The 20,236-nt window shown below is 37.8% G+C and overlaps 2 protein-coding genes across 2 annotated transcripts in view; one reads left to right on the plus strand and one right to left on the minus strand.

Moving 5' to 3' along the window:
• LOC146477179 (astacin-like) overlaps positions 1 to 20,236 on the plus strand; it is a 211,470-nt gene that overhangs the window by 132,298 nt on the left and 58,936 nt on the right. The gene's annotated exons all lie outside the window — the stretch shown is intronic.
• Positions 1,943 to 19,297, minus strand: LOC146477191 (uncharacterized). The gene is made up of 4 exons (XM_085113557.1): positions 19,096 to 19,297; positions 9,182 to 9,414; positions 8,371 to 8,496; positions 1,943 to 6,651 (listed from the first exon to the last, which is right to left on the minus strand). Exons 2-4 carry the CDS (start codon positions 9,261 to 9,263, stop codon positions 2,915 to 2,917), a joined length of 3,945 nt encoding a protein of 1,314 aa, XP_084969683.1. The 5' UTR covers positions 9,264 to 9,414; positions 19,096 to 19,297; the 3' UTR covers positions 1,943 to 2,914.

A 20,236-nucleotide genomic window follows, 5' to 3' on the forward strand; every position in this document is an offset into this window, starting at 1 on the left:
TATTTACTACATGAATCAGACAGCAAGGAACATTCGTACTAAGTGTATGAGCCATATTTTCACATAGGATCACATTGATCCTATGGTTCATGTTACATAATAATTCGAATATTCAGATCGCTGTTAGTTGATTCCAAGTGAAACCACTCTCTCCGTATTGAGTGAGTGACGCCATGATCGTAGTGATGTAATAAGGATAGGCTGTGCTGATGAAGTGGTTATCACGTCTGCCTTGGATGCAGGAAACCGGGGTTCGAGTCCTGATCGGTTAACCATATTTTCACATAGTACGTTATGTCTTGCTTTGCACGTTTACTTAATTACTAGGTTACTGAATACTAGGTTTGCCGAGCTCTTTGAATTTATGGAGTGCATTTATTTGTAGCTAATATCTGATAATGAGCTGAAGATGTCAAAGATCCTCCTTTTGTTTGTTAGATATATAAATACACACCTGGATTTATGAAAACATAGCTCCAGAAATATTGCCTTCTGTTAGTTTTTTTGTGAGATATTATTTATTTATTTATTTATTTATTTATTTATTTAGATTTTGCATTTTTCTTTGGATTCTAAGTCAATAAGAAAAATAGTATTCTCTCCCCCGCTCCCTCCCTCCCTCCCTGTTTGCTTACCTAGCCCCAGTCTCTCTCCAAACGTCTACAAACCGCACAATGATTTCGGTTTGAATTCGGCGCGCTCTGAGCTCAGAACTTCCTGAATAAAAGTTTTTCCCGAGGACATCATTAAGTCTAGTAACGGAAAAAGCCTTACGAAAGAGTGTAGGTCCTGTCTCGTCTAATATCCTCCCTTGTTTCGTTGTTGTTGTTTTTTTTTTTTTGGAGAGCTAGACGGCTTCTTCACTCGACCGGGCTCAGTGAGACGCAGGGTTGATATTGCAGAGCTTTCCTTCAGCGAGGTAGCAGTCTTTGGCCGTAGAAATTAGGTCTTAGGGATGATTTCTAGACGAGTAGGGTGAAAATATGGGGAATTTTTGACTCGGCCAAAGACTTCTTGTTGAAAACGACGCTGTGGAGTTTCCTGTTTAAATGTTTATTTCAACATTCGGGAGTTAAAGTAAAATGGCGTGCCAGAGCAAGCATTGGCAAGGATTTTCTCTTCAAAAAGCGGAAGATTGAAGCAATTCCATTATTTTTCGCCCTTATAATTGTAGCTACGTTAGGCTAGTGGTCGATTTCTCCTGAAGTGTCATTTTGTGTCGGATTTCTGCTCGAAAGTGTCATCAGTAAAATAATTGCCAGATGTTCGATCGCCGTGATTCGCGTTTTCTATGGAAGGTATATGAAAGGGTTACCTTTTGACAAAGTATAACAAAGCTCGCATGCGTGTGCGAAAAAGAGAGTTTTTCATTTTGAGAGCCGTTAGGTAAGAATTTTGGAACTCGGAAGCGTAAGGGACGGTGTTGGTGTGAGTCACTAAATCGATAAATTCATATTTCTAGCAAAATAAATTAAAAGGCCTGAAAGGGCTCTAAAAGTTGAAATATGATAATCGATCCGGGTTAACCTTATCCTGAGACGGACTGCTGGTGGTGTCATTGACTGACTCGTCGACAACCTGAGTAATAGTCATCAACGTAAAGGACAAGAACAACCATTTGGTTTTTCTTAATTAACCTGCGTTCAGCTTTACATATTCAATAACAGGTATCCAATTTGTCAAAAGTTATAACAGACACATATTTGACGCCGACCTGATAACTGGCAAATAGAATAAGAGCGATTTCCGTCTGTAAGAAAAAAAAACCCGGTTGCTCTGGTAGGAAAACAAATAGATGTTTAAAGTTGCACTGGTTTATTGATTGATTGATTGATTGATTGATTGATTGATTGATTGATTGATTGATTGATTGATTGATTGATTGATTGATTGATTGATTGATTGATTTTTTTAGGAACAAAAAAAGATACCTTAACAGTCATTCCATTTTGCTCGTTTTTAATGTAATTATCAAATTTATCACTGTCACTTTGCTTAATGACGTTAGCGAATACCATGCTCCTTGGTAAAATAATGGCTTTTAAACTGGTTTTTTATGCAAAAGAAGAGCACTCTAAATAGGCAGCAAACTAATTTGAATCCGGCGTTTCGTTACAGGTACAGATTAGGCACATTATTGCATTGTAATAGTAACTCAAAAGCGCAGACCTGAATGGGGCTGGTTCTACACTGAACGATCCGAACCAGTCATTATGTTGTGGTCATTTAAGAGAGCAATGACAAATTATAAATGTTATTTCATATACAAATGTTTGAATGGTGGCAATGAAACTTTTTGTTGCTCAATGCTTATGCAACATCAAGGAAGGCACCATATTAAATATCCCTTCAAAAAATAACAGTCTATAATTATGGTGGCAAACCAAAACGTAATTAACGATCATTGTCTTCAAGAATAAGTTAATCGACATTCTATTTTACAATGGATAAAGCGTTTGAAACGACAAACAAGCTTAACTCAAAAAACCTCCTATAATACAAATGCACACATTTTCTCCATTTTTCTCCAACTGAAAAAACCTATAATCATAATGCAAAAAATTTCCTCTATTAATCAATGGCAAATCCCAAACGATTTTTGTCTTTTCTTATACGTGCTCCTACAGCAGCGAAACGGATAAGCTACTTATTAAGTTAACTGTACAATGTCGGAAAGTGAGAGGCAACCATGCCCTTTCACGATACTCAGTCTCTGTGTATTATTTGTCCCATAACCAACAGAAAAACAAAATCGATGTTTTCTTTGAAATTATTGTAAATCAAACAAAAAGATATTTGACGGTTCTGTTTCTCGTGAAATGCTCAAATGTATACAAATACGACTGTTTTGTGCTTCTTCTGTTTTCTCGTTGCTTACCCCAGCAGCAACGTGCTTTCAATTACATTTCCAGTTCTAAAGCAATAGGTATAACAGGCATACAGCTATACTAAGTATTCCATAAAGGTACTCTCCACCAGTTCTTGACACTCCAGAGTGTTTCAAAAGTTCTAGTAATTTCTGTCGACTAAGCGGAAGGTTATTTATTGGGTCGTCATCGTCCGTTTCTTCATTGTCCTTATTCATAATTACATCCTTGATCATATCTCTAATATCTTGTATACTATGATCTAAGATTTCATCTCCGTCTCCTTTTTCATCTGAATGATCATTATCGCCATCACCATTCTCATCGCCATTTTCTCCACTGCCATCACCATTACCATCGCCACTGTCATCACCACTGTCTTCACCACTGTTCCCATCACCGTCATCAGTACCACTATCACCACCAGTGCCATCACCATTGTCACCGCCACTGTCATCAGTACCACTGTCATCACCATTATCATCACCGCTCCCGTCACCATTGTCAGAACCACTGTCCCCGCTGTCGTCACTGTTGTCATCACCACTGTCTCCACTATCATTATCATTTTCGTCACCACTGTCATCACCACTGTCATCGCCACCGTCAGCACCACTGTCATCACGATTGTCATTGCCGCTGTCATCACCACTGTCCTCACCACTGCCATCATCGCCACTGTCTCCACTGCCATCACCATTGTCATTGCCACTGTCACCACTATCATCATCGCTGTCGTTGCCACTTTCACCACTATCATCACCATTGTCGTCGCCACTGTCACCATTGTCAACACTGTCTCCACTGTCATCATCATTGTCATCGCCACTGTCACCGCTATCATCATCATTGTTATTACTACTGTCACCACTGTCATCACCATTCTCATCCCCACTATCATCACTACTATCACCACTGGCATCACCACTGTCATCCCTACTGTCACCACTGTCAGCATCACTGTCATCCCCACTGTCAGCACCATTGTCATCGTCACTATCATCTTCATTGTCATTACCACTGTCACCACTGTCATCACCACTGTCTCCACTGTCAGCATCACTGTTATCGCCACTGTCACCACTTTCATCACCACTATCACCACTGTCAGTACCATTGTCATCCCCACTATCATTATCATTGTCACCACTGTCACCACTGTCATCCCCACTGTCTCCACTGTCAGCACCATTATCATCCCCACTATCATCATCATTGTCACCACTGTCAGCATCACTGTCATCACCACTTTCTCCACTGTCAGCATTACTATCATCACCACTGTCACCACTGTCATCACCAATGTCTCCACTGTCAGCGACATTGTTATCGCCACTGTCACCACTGTCATCACCACTGTCTCCACTGTCAGCGTCATTGTTATCGCCGCTGTCACCACTGTCATCACCACTGTCAGCATCAGTGTTATCGCCACTGTCACCACTGTCATCACCACTGTCTCCACTGTCAGCATCACTGTTATCGCGACTGTCTCCACTGTCATCACCACTGTCTCTACTCTCAGCGTCATTGTTATCGCCGCTGTCACCACTGTCATCACCACTGTCAGCATCAGTGTTATCGCCACTGTCACCACTGTCATCACCACTGTCTCTACTGTCAGCATCACTGTTATCGCCACTGTCTCCACTGTCATCACCACTGTCTCTACTCTCAGCGTCATTGTTATCGCTGCTGTCACCACTATCAGCACCATTGTCATCCCCACTATCATCATCATCGTTGTCATTACCACTGTCACCACTGTCATCACCACTATCACCACTATCAGCATCACTGTCATCCCCACTGTTATCGCCACCGTCTCCACTGTCATCACCACTCTCTCCACTGTCATCCCCACTATCATCATCATTGTCACCACTGTCACCACTATCAGCATCGCTGTTATTACCACTGTCATCTCCACTGTCATCGCCACTGTCTCCACTTCCAGCATCACTGTCATCACCACTATCACCATTGTCATCATCACTGTCATCACCACTGTCAACACCATTGTCACCACTGTCAGCTCCATTGTCATCACCACTTTCACCACTATCATCATTGTCGTTACCACTGTCACCACTGTCGTCGCCACTGGCATCACCACTGTCTCCGCTGCCATCGCCACTATCTCCACTGTCAGCATTACTGTCATCGCCACTGTCACCATTGTCTTCATCATTGTCGTCACTACTGTCTCCACTGTCATGATCATTGTCACCACTGTCACCACTGTCACCACTGTCATCATCATTGTCACCACTCTCATCACCACTGTCTCCACTATCATCACCATTGTCACCACTGTCAGCATCACTGTCATCGCTACTGTCACCACCATTGTCATCACCACTGTCACCACTGTCGTTTCCACTATCGTCACCACTGGCATCACTACTGTCTCCGCTGTCATCGCCACTCTCTCCACTGTCGTCATCATTGTCACCGCTGTCATCACTACTGTCTCCACTGTCGTCACCATTGTCACCACTGTGAGCACCATTGTCATCACCACTGTCACCACTGTCATCACCACTGTCAGCACCATTATCATCACCATTGTCATCACCACTGTCACCACTGTCAGCACCATTATCATCACCACTGTCACCACTGTCATCACCACTATCATCGCCACTGTCGTCACCATTGTCACCACTGTCAGCACCATTATCATCACCACCGTCACCACCATTGTCATCACCACTGTCAGCACCGTTATCATCACCACCGTCATCACCACTGTCAGCACCATTATCATCACCACTGTCATCACCACTGTCAGCACCATTGTCATCACCGCTGTCATCACCACTGTCAGCACCATTATCATCACCACTGTCAGCACCATTATCATCACCACCGTCACCACCATTGTCATCACCACTGTCAGCACCGTTATCATCACCACTGTCATCACCACTGTTATCACCACTGTCAGCACCATAGTCATCACCACTGTCATCACCACTGTCGTCATCATTGTCACCACTGTCATCGCCACTGTCAGCACCATTGTCATCACCACTGTCAGCACCATTGTCATCACCACTGTCAGTACCGTTATCATTACCACTGTCATCACCACTGTCAGCACCATTATCATCACCACTGTCATCACCACTGTCATCACCACCGTCAGCACCATTATCATCACCACTGTCAGCACCACTGTCATCACCACTGTCATCACCATTGTCAGCACCATTGTCATCACCACTGTCATCACCACTGTCAGCACCATTGTCATCACCAATGTCAGCACCATTATCATCACCATTGTCATCACCACTGTCATCACCACTGTCATCACTACTGTCAGCACCATTATCATCACCACTGTCACCACTGTCATCACCACTGTCATCGCCACTGTCAGCACCATTATCATCACCACCGTCAGCACCATTGTCATCACCACTCTCAGCACCATTATCATCACCACTGTCAGCACCATTATCATCACCACTCTCAGCACCATTTTCATCACCACTGTCTGCACTATTGTCAGCACCACTGTCAGCACCACCGTCAGCACCATTATTATCACCACTGTCATCGCCACTGTCGTCACCATTGTCACCACTGTCAGAGCCATTATCATCACCACTGTCACCACTGTCATCACCATTGTCATTACTACTGTCTCCACTGTCAACACCACTGTCATCGCCACTATCACCACTCTCATCACCACTGTCATCTCCGTTGTTATCACCACTGTCATCTCTGCTGTCATCTCCTCCGTTGTCGTCACTGTCATTTTCATTATTTTCTGGTAGGAGAATAGACATTTTTATTACTGTTTTGTCGCTAAATTATAAATGGTCGTTGTATAACACTGGAAATAAGTGAACGCGTCAGTGAGTTTTTTTACCCTAGGGCTCAATAGAATTGACTGTTAGCTTTTCTGTGGAAAACGTGTTTGGAAGATTAACGAAGATTTATTCTCGCTGTTTCTAAAGTTTTACAAAAGCTCAAAGTAATGTAGGCTGCCGATAAAGTAGTAAGCAAAACCCGGATTAATCTACTACCACTGAGACAAAAGAAGCGAGAATTTCTACCTCAATATTGCTCTCCAAGGCACGTATGTCGGCATTATAATCTGGGGCAATACCGGCATGCCTCCTTTTTTTCAGCAAACATATAAATAAGCTAGACTTTCTACCACTAATCTTGTATCCTCGCTGTCTCAGTTATTATGCACATGGCCTGTCCAAAGCGAACAGTGCCTTATGCTATCTTATATGTTCGTCCTGAGGTGCACTTTTGATACAAGAGTTTCTTGCTTTAAAGAGATTCTTTTGTAGTGCTAACCAATAACATAGCCTGCTTGTTTGCGTCTAGTATAGTACTCGAATGTTGATTGCCTTCAGATTGAATTCTATACGAAGAAAGGCCTTTATAGATAGAAAAATCTCTGAGGTTGGACAACGCTGGCAAGAATATCTCATCCGTGATCCCTTTATTCTAATACTTTTGAGGTAGTAGGTGATCGATATCTGCGTAAATTGCTTTATTCAGTGTTGTCTAGTGTTTGGAATCTTGGTTTCTTGTCTTCGAAAGATTGTAGTTTTGTTCGGCCAGTTATCCATTGTTCAATTCTTGCCCTTTCGTTATTACTTCTTTGTTTCATTTGTAAATGAAAGTAATACGGGCTTGAATTTGTTTTGCAAGGCAATATTACCGTTTTACTAGTGATGATACCGTATATTTTTTTATCATCACGGAAACTTTTTGGAAACTGTTTGTTACATTTTATTTGAAGGAAAGATAAGTCTTCCAGCGTTATTTTCTAATAGTGTGAAAATTCAATCACACTTGCAGAAACAGTGATATCCTCCAGTGGACTTCCAGGACAATAATTTAAATGTTCAACTATGCAATAATTAATCCGTCATAGCTGACGGTCGTAAAGAATATTATACGTGCAATAAAAGTCGCCACCCACTTTAGACTTTGAGCTCTATCACTTAAAATGCGCTGATTTAGATCAATGCCGACATATTAAGGGAAGTCAAAAGTCACTATTGAAGGGGTTGCGTTACTGCTATTGATTTACCTTGGAAACCGACAGATACAATATTTAACACAGGTGGGTTTGGAATTTGCAATGGGAGTCTGGCAGTTAGGAGCTATCTGACTGTATCTGTAAAGTTTAACGATCTTAACCATCCCTCCCTCATGTTTCAGGGTCGTTTGTTCCTTAATTACATTGAAAAGCTCTTTGAAGTTACAAAAAAAAATTAAATCAATATATTATTAGGTTTGAAGGCAACCCCTTTAAACGTGACTTTAGTCTAATTGGGCGGAGTCTATCTTCGTTAATCATATATTTGCTTAAAACCCTTAAAACACAGTAAGACATGGACGCGGATCATTCCCTTTCAACGAATTATTATGCGTTTTCACAAGAAGTTGTTGTTGTTGTTTTTTTTTCATGCAGTCGACTACACCAGAATAACGAAATCCAATTATCTACAAAATAACTCACCGTTTTCTTCACCATTTTCCATGTCGCTCCTCAGTATCTTATCGATAGCCACTCTGACTTCTTTGGCGCTAACAACCTCTCCAGTGCCCGCATTAACGAGCTGTGGGTATTCCTCGATGTCATTTTCTTTGAAATAGATATGAACAAAAACTGTTATAATTTTAAATTCCCCTCATAGTTTGGGTAATAGAGTGTTCATATTGAAGAAATATTACCTTTCCTTGGTCAATACTTGATAAAATATAAAGGAAACATAGAATAAAATAGCTTTCGCTAACCATTTCTTTTAAAGAACTTCAGCCACGATAGAGGTAACATAAAACAAAATGCGCGCAAAGAACAGCCCGTGTTTGTTTGGCAAACAATGTTCGAGACTGTAATTAAAAAGGTAGTGGTAGCGAAAACGATCAAAATAATTGGTTTTTGCAGGCTCAGATTGATAACTACTCGCGATAAAAAACGATAAAACTAACAGTTTCCGTTTAAATCGAATTGGAAAAGCTTTAGTTACAAATTCATTGTCCCTTCATAAGGAGCTCAAGTAGTAGGAATTAATGGCTGGTACTTTGTCTGGTAGCAATTGCACTCAAATAAATTAGCAGTCACATTAAATTACGCTGCGAATGCAAAAGGGAAGGTTAATGGGAGAGCTTTCGGAAAATAACTTTTGATAATAACTTTAGCAAATTAAACTAGCTTGGTGTTAACGATACAATAAATTTCGTAGAAAGTCGATTTTTTGAAAAAGAAAAAAAAAACATCAAAAGTCAAAAAACGGAAATTTTGAACGAAGAGAAAGATAAAAACTTACCATTTGGCATGGGTAGAGGAAGACTCCAAAATGGGTGAAATATAGCGGCAAGGAAAAGGACGAGTAAAACTTTGGAAGCCATCTTCCGTGTGATCGATGCCTCGCCGTCTCAGCCTGCCGCACACTAAAGCCTTCTTTCTCTGGGTTGCGATTTATAATTCCAACTTGCCAAATAACGCGATAAAACTGGAATTCTTGCTTGATATTGTCTTGTAATTTCTGCACTTCCAAGACTGCAATATTATCGCATAGATTTGTTTAATTTTAGAAGCTCTCGAAAGGTCGACTCTTAAAGTAAATTAAGCTAACACAGAACCATATGTTTAATTACCCAAAGCTCATTATTTTTAAGAGAACTGTTGACCTTAAAAATAGCAACTGTGTTTAAAACTGTTTGTCTCCACCTCTTGTTCTTTGCAGAAACACTTTATGAAGAATTTTTTTTTGTTGTTGACATCCAGTTATATTGCTATGTTGTTGTTTTATTTTTTTTTTCGCAGAAGTAGGTTGCTATGGGATAAGAATTCATGTCGTTTTTCAGTAGCTCAGCTGATCAATGTATTATTTATTAATTGAATTTGCAATTTAGGGGTCATAACTAAGTCATAAGCTATGAAAATGGTGTCTGGCTTCTCCTTTGCTGCCATATTAAGAAATTTTGAACAGATAAATTAAACGCGGGGCATCAATGTGCTGAAATCAATATTAGAGTTATCGACGGATGGTGCAGCGTAACCCATATCATTAATGTCTTTTGCATATTTTGTTCCCAAGGTGACAAAAAACATCGATGGTAAATTTATTGTTGCCAAAAAACAGCTTTCCTTCGATATACGCATTAACATTTTTTCTCAAAGAATAACACTGCTTTTACTATGGTAGACGTTTTAAATTAAAACCTATGCGATTCTTAGAAAAAAAATCTATTTGGATTCAAGAACAGATTAATTGTAATGGTAAGCAGTTATACCACATGCTTAAGTAAACATATAGCGCAGGTTACGTTGCTTTATTTCTGCTCTAGAAGGAAAGTATTCAAATCGAGATCAATAACCCTAAACTGACGCCGTTGACATCTCGCCTAGATTGAAAAAGAAAGGCATTTTTTGTTTGTCATGCTTTTTAAAAAAAATGTGTGGAATTCAACTGCAAGACGAAAATCAAATCAGATCAATTGATTATGGCTTCCTCTAATGCATACCAGTTCTTCATAAAATTTGAAGTTAGTATCGAAAGAAACCCGATAAAATGTTTTCACTTGAGGTCTTCAAATTCATTTAGGTCAACGATTTTTTTCCTGATATTGCAAGTTTTTTTTCCTTGTTTCTTTCCCGTTAGATCATAGTCTCGCTTAACTATCAAATTAATTCTATCTGTATTACCCAAACAAGTAACAGCACAGATTCGAGAATCCAATTTTAGTATCATTAGGTTGTTGTTAATGTCCCCCTTACTTAATCAGTCAGTAGGAGTAAGTTGTGCTGGCGCCAGCCAAGAATAGCCAATTATGTTGACCAATGATTCTTTTTTTGTTTTGTTTTGTTTTTTTGTTTCTCAGTCGTATAACAAAAGGTTGAACCTCAATTTTGCATTTTCTTTTTAGGCTTTGACTTCAACAATGTACGGAAATTTCATTTCGTTTAACCTTCACTAAATTTCGCTAAAAAGCATTAAACGGATCGATTTTTTTGGAAGATAAACATCTTTTGTAATATTAAAAGTACCGGAGAACGTTTGGGATATAAGAAACACCTAACAACGTTTCTATTTACCAAATATAATTCGTTTTTCACAAGCGCTATTGATTGGTCACTGAATTTGTGAGTAGCTGTCGATCTTTTCACTAGGTCGGAAACGACTTGGTGATCTTTCATTTATATGTTTATTTATTATTATTTATTATTGTTATTATTATTATTTATTATTATTATTATTATTATCATTATCATTATCATCATTATGATTATGATTATGATTATTATTATTATTATCATTATTAATTATATTATTATTATTATTAGGTGATAGTGAGTGACATGCGCATGTTCATGTATGTGCTAACGATTATGTCTCGTCCACGCATGGAACACTGATATTTCATGCGTAATTGAACGCAGCTTCTGTTTTACAGACATCTTTTTAATTTATGACAGCTCAAGACATCTTTCAAGTTCTTTGTACTGAAGAAACTGTACTCAACAAAGAGGATTAAGCGTTCTGGGAGAGCGAGTGGATGACATTTCTAAAGATGTTATAAATAGATATATATATACAAAATTTGTGACAAAAGTAATGGAAATTATGTGTTGATTTCGACATGAAAGTGGGACTAGAGAGAAATAAAAAGCTGAATTCCCTTACTGAGCGTGTGTCAGTAGAAATTATTCGTAGTACTTAGGCACAATTGTTTTAGTACCGATTCTAGTTTCGTTTTTTGGGCACATCGCAAGACCAAACGTTTTCCCAGGACAAGTGCCTTATCTTTCGAATAAAGGGTACAGACGTCCCGGTACTTGGAGACTATTAGTAATTCAGGCCTGAAAGAACTCTTGTCTCGATTTTTTTTTTTTTTTTTTCACGCGGTGATAGTAATTGGTTTAGTTACAAATATCGTTAATTGTTTCAGGTGAGAATAGCCAGCTGAAACGTGACACGATGACAAATGAGCAGCTCAGTATTTCTTCCGCTCCATCAAGCAGCCATCATGGCTTGTGAAGGCTAGAATCTTTCTTTGTTTCTACCGGCGTGTTTTCTATCATCTTAAGGACCTTTGTTACGGCTCTGTTCTTCCAATGCAACACAAATTGTTTCATTGATCGTTTTTATTAGCTGCATTAAACTTAGTAAAATATTGTTTTGTATTGGGGTTCGATTTTGTAAGAAGTTTGAGGAGAGATTGGAAAACCAAGAAACATGTTTCAGTTGCTCAAACTGGAACAATCATTAGAACCGCCACATGATTTCTATTATTTCTTATAATCTTTTTTCTTTGGAAATTCTGTCATGCTTTTCCCTTATGATTTGTTTTCGAAAAGATAACCTCAAAGATAATTTTCAAGTAGCTTACTGGTACTCGTGTGATCTAGATACTATACAAGAGTTACTAAACCAAACGACCTTAATAAAATATATTTAATGTCTCAATTTTCGTTTCGGTACAAATGTATTAAACACACTTGATATTACAAGAGTTACCATAAAATATATTACAAAAGCTGAAACAGCATTCCGTTTTCAAATTTGGCTGGGATTGCTTAACATTCTTATAAAATCTTTTATGCTAAGGCAATTACTCCAAGGACGAACTCTGCCTTAAGTGGCGAGTAACCAAAGCGCGTAACATATAACAATTCTGAAGGACGTGTAGGCTGTTAAAAATTAAACCTTTCTGGACGGACCCCATTAAGAGACAGAATAAAGTAGCATGAATAATAGTGGAATAAAACTTTCTCGCCAACTGTTCTCTGTAAACACCACATATAGGGTAGGGGTATTTTTTGACGGACGAGAGAATATACAGGTGTAACATGGCCCAACAAACAAATCGGATTGGCTGAAGACAAAAGAAGTGTCAAGGCATTGAAGTTTGTATTTATTGAGTCACGACAACCCAAAAGGGCTTGCTCGCGTACAAAGGTCGGTACATTCTTAAAGACCCCTTTTCAAAGTGTGATTTAATAGCACCATTACAAGGAAGAGGTTTGAAAATTCCAAAGCACGCTATGAGTATAAAAAAAACGTTACAAACTACTAACTTAGTTTACTTAAACGGCGAGGCCGTAAAGACCTGAGCAGCAAGCGGATACCGTATTCCCTTTTCGACAAACGGATTATGCCTCAATTGCGTTGCCGTAATGTTTATTCTTATGATTTTGTTTTTCATTTTCCAGAAGTTTTAATTATAGCTGGTGCATTTTCTACAAGGAAATTGTTGACCTATTCTAACATGATGAAATCGTGAAGGAGTGAAACTGTATGGTACACGGTTCGTTAAACATGACATCAGAAGATCGGTACTTCAAAGCCTGGTTTACCGCGCCACCTTGGTGCTTAAATTACCCAAAGACAAAACGGATGTTGTTATGCCCGAAAAAAGCGGAAAGACCCTTAGGCATACGTTTAATTGTTGCATTAACTTCCAGTTTGGAGCCAGTTATTTCTTAATATCGTCATTGTATTTTTTCTCCTAAAATTGTTGTGTGTTCACACGTCCATTCTAGACCTGTTAACATAAAAGCTGTCGATTTTTTTTTTTTTTGGCTAAAACTGCACTAGTTACATTCTGATTTACTCCGTTTGATTGCCCATCTCAAAACGCCTTTCAACAGGACGTTCACTTTAAGTCAAGTCTTATTAACCTGTAGGTGCCGTGAAAAAAATAAATGAACGAACAACGCTATCAGAGAGAACTAAATGGCCAATAAGTTACTATTGGTCAGTTTGTGCTTTAAATTCTAAAGCTTAAAGCTAACCTCTTCATTTGACTTCTCATAACCTCGGTGCGCTTAAGAGAGAACGTTTTTTTTTTTGTTATTATTATTCTTTTCAGACGCTCAAATTGAAACACTTATTGACTATCCGCTATTACTCAAGTTAAGCCTGAGATCTTCTACACATAATAGATTCAACATTCAGCTCTTCTTTTCAATCTTTTATAGTACCTGATTAAGCTGTTTAAGAACACTTAGATGTTCATAGCAGGGTATAGTAGGCCATGCATGCAAAATCTTCAAGCATGCGAAGAAGTAAACCGTCAACCCAACCTCAAACCGTTTGAAAATATTGAAATATTTTTTTCTTGTTTAGCTTCTTTAAGCAATCCATCAAATTTATGAATCATTCCTTTAGTGTAGTTCCTCTTAGAAAACGGTCAAAATATTTAAATATATCCATTAAGAAAGTAACTAGACGAAAATAACTCGGCGTTATTAGGGAGCAGTTGAAATGTTCCACGGGATGCCTATCTTAGTTTCGTGACCTCACTGATCTACGCATTAACATTTTTTCTCAAAGAATAACACCGCTTTTACTATGGTAGACGTTTTAAATTAAAACCTATGCGATTCTTAGAAAAAAAATCTATTTGGATTCAAGAACAGATTAATTGTAATGGTAAGCTGTTATACCACATGCTTAAGTAAACATATAGCGCCGGTTACGTTGCTTTATTTCTGCTCTAGAAGGAAAGTATTCAACTCGAGATCAATAACCCTAAACTGACGCCGTTGACATCTCGCCTAGATTGAAAAAGAAAGGCATTTTTTGTTTGTTATGCTTTTAAAAAAAAAATGTGTGGAATTCAACTGCAAGACGAAAATCAAATCAGATCAATTGATTATGGCTTCCTCTAATGCATACCAGTTCTTCATAAAATTTGAATTTGGTATCAAAAGCAACCCGATAAAATGTTTTCACTTGAGGTCTTCAAATTCATTTAGGTCAACGATTTTTTCCTGATAGTGCAAGTTTTTTTCCTTGTTTCTTTCCCGTTAGATCATAGTCTCGCTTAACTATCAAATTAATTCTATCTGTATTACCCAAACAAGTAACAGCACAGATTCGTGAATCCAATTTTAGTATCATTAGGTTGTTGTTAATGTCCCCCTTACTTAATCAGTCAGTAGGAGTAAGTTGTGCTGGCGCCAGCCAAGAATAGCCAATTATGTTGACCAATGATTCTTTTTTTTTGTTGTTGTTGTTGTTGTTGTGGTTTTTTTTTTTATTTCTCAGTCGTATTACAAAAGGTTGAACCTCAATTTTGCATTTTCTTTTTAGGCTTTGACTTCAAGAATGTACGGAAATTTCATTTCGTTTAACCTTCACTACATTTCGCTAAAAAGCATTAAACGGATCGATTTCTTTGAAAGATAAATATCTTTTAAGATATTAAAAATACCGGAGAACGTTTGTGATATAAGAAACACCTAACAACGTTTCTATTTACCAAATATAATTCGTTTTTCACAAGCGCTATTGATTGGTCACTGAATTTGTGAGTAGCTGTCGATCTTTTCACTAGGTCGGAAACGACTTGGTGATCTTTCATTTATATATTTATTTATCATTATTATTATTATTAATTATTATTATTATTATTATTATTATTATAATTATTATTATTATTATTATTATTATTATTATTATTATTATTATTATTATTATTATTATTATTATTATTATTAGGTGATAGTGAGTAAAATGCGCCTGTGCATGTATGTGCTAACGATTATGTCTCGTTCACGCATGGAAGCATTGATATTTCATGCGTAATTGAACGCAGCTTCTGTTTTACAGACACCTTTTTAATTTATGACAGCTCAAGACATCTTTCAAGTTCTTTGCACTGAAGAAACTGTACTCAACAAAGAGGATTAAGCGTTCCGGGAGAGCGAGTGGATGACATTTCTAAAGATGTTATATATATATATACAAAATTTGTGACAAAAGTAATTGAAAATACTGTGTTGATTTCGTCATGAAAGTGGGACTAGAGAGAAATAAAAAGCTGAATTCCCTTACTGAGCATGTGTCAGTAGAAATTATTCGTAGTACTTAGGCACAATTGTTTTAGTACCGATTCTAGTTTCGTTTTTTGGGCACATCGCAAGACCAAACGTTTTCCCAGTACAGGTGCCTTATCTTTCGAATAAAGGGTACAGACGTCCCGGTACTTGGAGACTATTAGTAATTCAGGCCTGAAAGAACTCTTGTCTCGATTTTTTTTTTTCCCGCGGTGATAGTAATTGGTTTAGTTACAAATATTGTTAATTGTTTCAGGTCAGAATAGCAAGCTGAAACGTGACACGATGACAAATGAGCAGCTCAGTATTTCTTCCGCTCCATCAAGCAGCCATCATGGCTTGTGAAGGCTAGAATCTTTCTTTGTTTCTACCGGCGTGTTTTCTATCATCTTAAGAACCTTTGTTACGGCTCTGTTCTTCCAATGCAACCCCAATTGTTTCATTGATCGTTTTTATTAGCTGCATTAAACTTAGTAAAATATTGTTTGATATTGGGGTTCGATTTTGTAAGAAGTTTGAGGAGAGATTGGAAAACCAAGAAACATGTTTCAGTCGCTCAAACTGGAACAATCATTAGAACCGCCACATGATTTCTATTATTTCTTATAATCTTTTTTCTTTGGAAATTCTGTCATGCTTTTCCCTTATGATTTGTTTTCGAAAAGATAACCTCAAAGATAATTTTCAAGTAGCTTACTGGTACTCGTGTGATCTAGATACTATACAAGAGTTACTAAACCAAACGACCTTAATAAAATATATTTAATGTCTCAATTTTCGTTTCGGTACAAATGTATTAAACACACCTGATATTACAAGAGTTACCATAAAATATATTACAAAAGCTGAAACAGCATTCCGTTTTCAAATTTGGCTGGGATTGCTTAACATTCTTATAAAATCTTTTATGCTAAGGCAATTACTCCAAGGACGAACTCTCTGCCTTAAGTGGCGAGTAACCAAAGCGCGTAACATATAACAATTCTGAAGGACGTGTAGGCTGTTAAAAATTAAACCTTTCTGGACGGACCCCATTAAGAGACAGAATAAAGTAGCATGAATAATAGTGGAATAAAACTTTCTCGCCAACTGTTCTCTGTAAACACCACATATTGGGTAGGGGTATTTTTTGACGAACGAGAGAATATACAGGTGTAACATGGCCCAACAAACAAATCGGATTGGCTGAAGACAAGAGAAGTGTCAAGGCATTGATGTTTGCATTTATTGAGTCACGACAGCACAAAAGGGCTTGCTTGCGTACAAAGGTCGGTACATTCTTAAAGACCCCTTTTCAAAGGGTGATTTAATAGCACCATTACAAGGAAGAGGTTTGAAAATTCCAAAGCACGCTATGAGTATAAAAAAGAAAAAAAACGTTACAAACTACTAACTTAGTTTACTTAAAAAGCGAGGCCGTAAAGACCTGAGCAGCAAGCGGATACCGTATTCCCTTTTCGACAAACGGATTATGCCTCAATTGCGTTGCCGTAATGTTTATTCTTATGATTTTGTTTTTCATCTTCCAGAAGTTTTAATTATAGCTTGTGCATTTTCTACAAGGAAATTGTTGACCTATTCTAACATGATGAAATCGTGAAGGAGTGAAACTGTATGGTACACGGTTCGTTAAACATGACATCAGAAGATCGGTACTTCAAAGCCTGGTTTGCCGCGCCGCCTTGGTGCTTAAATTACCCAAAGACAAACTGAGATCAGAAACGGATGTTGTTATGCCCGAAAAAAGCGGAAAGACCCTTAGGCATACGTTTAATTGTTGCATTAACTTCCAGTTTGGAGCCAGTTATTTCTAAATATCGTTATTGTATTTTTTCTCCTAAAATTGTTGTGTGTTCACACGTCCATTCTAGACTTGTTAACATAAAAGCTGTCGTTTTTTTTTTCGCTAAAACTGCACTAGTTACATTCTGATTTACTCCGTTTGATTGCCCATCTCAAGACGCCTTTCAACAGGACGTTCACTTTAAGTCAAGTCTTATTGACCTGTAGGTGCCGTGAAAAAAATAAATGAACGAACAACGCTCTCAGAGAGAACTAAATGGCCAATAAGTTATTATTGGTCAGTTTGTGCTATAGATTCTAAAGCTTAAAGCTAACCTCTTCATTTGACTTCTCATAACCTCGGTGCGCTTAAGAGAGAACGTTTTGTTATTATTATTATTATTATTTTTTTTTTCTTTCAGACGCTCAAATTGAAACACTTATTGACTATCCGCTATTACTCAAGTTAAGCCTGAGATCTTCTACACATAATAGATTCAACATTCAGCTCTTCTTTTCAATCTTTTATAGTACCTGATTAAGCTGTTTAAGGACACTTAGATGTTCATAGCAGGGTATAGTAGGCCATACATGCAAAACCTTCAAGTATGCGAAGGAGTAAACTGTCAACCCAACCTCAATTTTGAAATATTTTTTTCTTGTTTAGCTTCTTTAAGCAATCCATCAAATTTATGAATCATTCCTTTAGTGTAGTTCCTCTTAGAAAACGGTCAAAATATTTAAATATATCCATTAAGAAAGTAACTAGACGAAAATAACTCGGCGTTATTAGGGAGCAGTTGAAATGTTCCACGGGATGCCTGTCTTAGTTTAGTGACCTCACTGAATGTTCTCGAAGACGCCTGCCGAAGTCATCGACCCTCCAATACTTGTTTAAGGGTTTCTTGAATTATACAGCGGTTACCGATACACGCGATGGTTGGCTCTCAAATCAGAGAAGAGACGCTGAACTTGTTTTTGAATTCTGACAACATTTTAATTTTAAGGCAGTAGAGCCAAACCTCGACAATTTACCAGCTTATACATGGTGTTGCTTTTTCAATGTTGATTGCAAGTAAAATAAACGATAGGGCGTCTTTTTACAGGTAAAAACCTTTAAATTTGACAGCGCGTGGTAATTAGCAAAATCAGCATTGCTTGCAAGTTTGAAATTTTCACGTTTTTCCTTTTCTTGAGGGGAAAACTGTCAATTTGTTCGCTCTGTTGTCTTGGAATATTCTTGGGTCAGAATTCAAAATAATATCCACGGGTTTCTTTGATCAACTTCCAAAAAAAAAAACACTGCAATTTTAACGGACTCTTTTGAAGGCGGTAGTTCTGATGTAATTGCTATAAAATGTATTACTGACGGAATGATCTTATATCTTTGTTTAATGGGCAATCATGACAACAGAAAGAAGCAGTGATAAAGCTCAAGTTACAGCCGATGCTACTATCAGATATCGAATAATTAGCTATTTCTCGATTTCAAACATATGATATCATGCCAGGGTTTGTTAATTTGTGGTTCCATACTGTCATAACTACAGTATATGAATGAACGACTCTTCAAAACGAAAGTTAAAAAATTTAAAGCCAAAAACTACCTACCTTGATCGGGCTTACAACCAATAACTTTTACGATACCACGAAAACAACGCGTGAACTGAGATCACGATCACCTGGGTTATTGGCCCTAAATTGGATGACTTCTCAAAACGTTGCCCTAACCCATAAAACTGATCTTACTCGTCTGCAATGACTGAAATCTCAACAAAGAAGTTGCAACAAGATTTTTACACAACAAAACTGTATGAACACTTTATTTCAGGCGTCTGTGCTTTATGGAAATGTATCCAATTTCCAATATCATCTATACCGATAGTTATTCTCTATTCCTGATGACTCGTGATATTTGTGCATCGCATATAGACAACCCATCAATGTTGAGTTTCCTAAACGAACTGAGATCACGATCACCTGGGTTATTGGCCCTAAATTGGATAACTTCTCAAAACGTTGCCCTAACCCATAAAACTGATCTTACTCGTCTGCAATAACTGAAATCTCAGCAAAGAAGTTGCAACACGATTTTTACCCAACAAAACTGTATGAACACTTTATTTCAGGCATCTGTGCTTTATGGAAATGTATCCAATCTCCAATATCATCTATACCGATATTTATTCTCTATTGCTGATGACTCGTGATATTTGTGCATCGCATATAGTCAACCCATCAATGTTGAGTTTCTTAAACGAAGATATGAAATTAAAAATAAGTTTCGAGGTTATGGGAAAGGTGTGTAAAATTAAAGCGGTGCCACTGGAATCCACGATATTCGAGAAACCTGTAGAATTTGACGCGTGGGATCCACACTATTCTGGGCCTCGTTATAATTCGTAACGGTATAAATGATCGGCTCATAGCATGTCCATGTGATCAAGCACTTCAACCGTATTGCAGTTAAGGTCATGGGTTGAGATCCCGTTGAAGCCTAGAATCTTCCAGACTAAATGCGTGATACCTCAAACTGCACTGAAGAAAAACCTGCAATGATCTTTTCGGAAACTTTTGGGGGAAAAATGATGTTTAATTTTCAAACTCGATAGTAATTCTAGAAGACAAAACAATGGAAATCACAACCGTGAAGGAGGTTTGAAATTCAATCTTAATTATTGCAAAATATTGGCGCACTTTTTCTTTAAATTTTTCGAAGAATTATCAATGGTTTAAGAAGGTATATTAAATA

This window comes from Pavona decussata, unplaced genomic scaffold, assembly GCF_977016875.1.
Source record: "Pavona decussata unplaced genomic scaffold, jaPavDecu1.1 SCAFFOLD_71, whole genome shotgun sequence".
In the NCBI taxonomy this organism is placed as follows: domain Eukaryota; kingdom Metazoa; phylum Cnidaria; class Anthozoa; order Scleractinia; family Agariciidae; genus Pavona; species Pavona decussata.